The following is a 3,105-nucleotide window of genomic DNA, read 5'->3' as shown; positions in this document are numbered from 1 at the left end:
TTATAGGTGTTCCTTAATGTTTTCCTATTACATGGCTCTCAAGCCATGTACCCATCTGACCAAATTTAGGTAGTTTTAAGACTGAATATATTTATAGGTGTTCCTTAATGTTTTCTTATTACATGACTCTCAAGCCATGTACCCATCTAGTAATGTGGTGTGCCACACCACAGCTCCCTTGGGAGAGTGACGGGTCACTCTCATGTAACCCCGTTACAGTTTGTATACTAGCAAAGATCCCCTCAACAAACAACTTTCTTAGATTGTTCTGATCCAAGAGTGACATATGGGGATAGGAGCAAACTATCACTGAAACTACTTTTCCTACCATATCTCGTGATAAAACGTTCTTTGTTAACGCGGAGCTAGCAGCCTACGTGCAGCACAAGCATTATTTTAATGAGTCCAACATCCTTATTTATACCAATATCTCACTGGAAGTTACCCCATTACACTTCTCGACATTGTATTGTCCTATATGATGCGATGTCCGATCTAAATCATGTGCAGTTGCCAAACCTACAGGCCGTTAAAATAGTGGCGTTTCAGAAATCTAAAATAGGACCAGCTGACACAAACTAAAAAAACGATACTTGTGAACACTATGGCTGAATTGCATTATAATGTCGTCACGCAACTTTCCTCACAGCACATGTTTTGGAAAAGCCTCAGCCCCAGAAATAATATTTTCTAGACTTGAGTAAACGTTGAATCTGGTCAAATCTTTGAAGGTATAAATCAGCAGTTGAGAATTTCCAGCCAGTGATAATTACCAGAATCCATAGTGTCCTATTTTTACGATGATGTCCATCATGCACGATGTACTCAAGTCGTACCATTCATTGTAAGACTTGAGCTACATAATTGATTAATATATGCGATCTGCCATTAGGACTTATCGTCTAGCGTCTTGTACCCACGTGGTAGGTAAGTAATCTATTTATACAACAATGTAACAAAATGCCTGAATGACCAACAAGTTGTATGTTGTGTGTCGCAACACCCAGAGCAAGTTGTTTCAACCGCATCGTCTTGAGATGGCGTAGACTTTAATTAGGTACATCATTCCGGCCCCATCTGGAGCGACGATCAGTTTTTAGGATTTTTCGGTGCTTATCCTTGAGGAAACTCAGAACGAGCAGTTCTCATATCGAATACTTGTAAATATTTTAATCATTAAATATTCAGTTCATGTGTTCACTCCGATCAGTTCCCAGACAGAAAGCAACTGCTTTTCTGTCTATCTTCTGTAGCCAGTTTCTGGCAGCTGACAATCCAATTTGTCAACCATCACTGATAACATTTTTGAAGCAGACGACAATCCGTTATAATCATGTGCTGCTATCCAGTGCTAGCCACGTTGCTGGTTACTATCATCCTACACACAAGCGCGATTGCCTCGCCCGAGCCAAATCTGGCGACTGCTAGCGTCCAGTCAGAGCGTCTTCGATCTCATGAATTGGGTGATAGAGTCAAGGAGAGGTCTCTCAAGGCCGAGGAAGGTATTTCAAAAGCAATCGACAGCGAAGAGAGGGTGACGCTTGAACCCCTTGAGGATGAGGCCGAAAAGCTACCAACTATCCTCAACAAGGCAGGAGTCTCAACACGTTCAGATGCACCACCACCTGCTAAAGTCATGGAAGCTGTTGAAGCTTTGAAAGGAACAGCAGGCGCAAAAGCAAAAGAAGGTGAAAAAGCTGGAGAATCGATTAAGGACAAAGAGACCTCACAAGCTTCAAAAAAGCCGACAACTACAGTAAACGTCAACCCCACCGAAGGAACCCCAGCAACGGCAAACGTTTATATCGTTAAGCCTACGGAAGACGCCTCAGCAACGGCAAATGCCAAACCGAGAAGCTTACTTCAACGTTTACTGAAGAAGATAAAGGACATACTCTTCAAAATCCTTAGTTGGTTCCACACGAAGGATTCAAAGCCTGCTCCTCATAACTCAATTAATGTTATCCAGGACACTACAACTACACCAGCTGCCCATGTCAACGATCCAAAGCATGAACCGAAACCGGCTACAAAACCAACCATTCATGTGACAGATCCCATACCAGGACCGAAGATCAATGTGAAACCAACTTGGTATGTACCGCCGACATATGATCCAGCGCGATTCCCCAGCTACATGCCTCCAATTTTTACGAAGCCAGAACACGTGTATCCAACAGCTGAGAGTCCTGGCATGAAATATTCAGACTTGTACTACGGCACATCGGATGCAGAAGCTGATGATGTTGTATTTCTAATTGTTGATAAATTCCCAAGCTCCGACATACATCCACGCGGTATGCTTCATATTATCGGCAGCGACGGCAAACGTTACTTTTTAGACCCCGATCAGGTCGAATCACTTCAACTACCTTTACAAAAATGATGATTATCTGATTCACTACACGGAACCGTTCGGTACCCACCTATACGATTCACACGATTATCCACCGTCATATCACGACATGAATGGATGGTATCCTCACCCGGGATATGCGCATCCAGCATTTAGGTAGGATAATAAGAGTCTCGTTCGACCGATTGTTCGCATTGGAGAAATCGTCCCTGAAGATGCTGAATTGACTCTTTTTGCCATTTCTCTGGTATTCCGACTCGTGTACGTGCACGCGCGTAAGAATTAGCGCTGACTTTTGTCCGTAGCTACCACAGATTTATCTCCTAACCAATTTCCTTGAAGTTTATCTGTGTATTTGTCCATTAAATACATGTGTATAAAATGATAAATTCGTTCTGCAACTATTCGATTCGTTGCGCTATGTTGATATAGTTTCTAGAGAGTAAATGACTAAAGATAATGCTCCGTTTTAGTCCAGTTCTTAAACCTTTTGATAAGATCTTAATTTTCTCAGTCACATGGAGAACGTTGCGATAAAGCTCCCTCATGATTACATAAACATTAAATTTTAACTGTTCACCTGTCGGTTTTAACTAGGTGTTGGCGTTTACCCTATAAGTTTGAATAGTACACTTGAATTACTATTCAATTGATGTCACTAAATGGTACCAGTAATCTAAATCGTAAGTCGAATACCATAGTTAACAAAAAGATTAATTGAGGCATTTTCAAATAGCGATTGAGTTAGC

General features: G+C 41.6%; 1 protein-coding gene across 1 annotated transcript; it reads left to right on the top strand.

Annotated features, from left to right (window-relative positions):
* Positions 1–1,333: 1,333 nt before the first annotated feature.
* PHALS_09117 (RxLR-like protein) lies at positions 1,334–2,386 on the top strand (the record flags this gene model as incomplete). The annotated part of the gene is made up of 1 exon (XM_024724558.1): positions 1,334–2,386. One exon carries the CDS (start codon positions 1,334–1,336, stop codon positions 2,384–2,386), a length of 1,053 nt encoding a protein of 350 aa, XP_024575423.1.
* Positions 2,387–3,105: the final 719 nt, after the last annotated feature.

The sequence above is a fragment of the Plasmopara halstedii genome (assembly GCF_900000015.1).
Source record: "Plasmopara halstedii genome assembly, contig: Scaffold_350, whole genome shotgun sequence".
In the NCBI taxonomy this organism is placed as follows: Eukaryota; Oomycota; class Peronosporomycetes; order Peronosporales; family Peronosporaceae; genus Plasmopara; species Plasmopara halstedii.
This window is presented reverse-complemented; position numbering and strand designations above follow the sequence as displayed.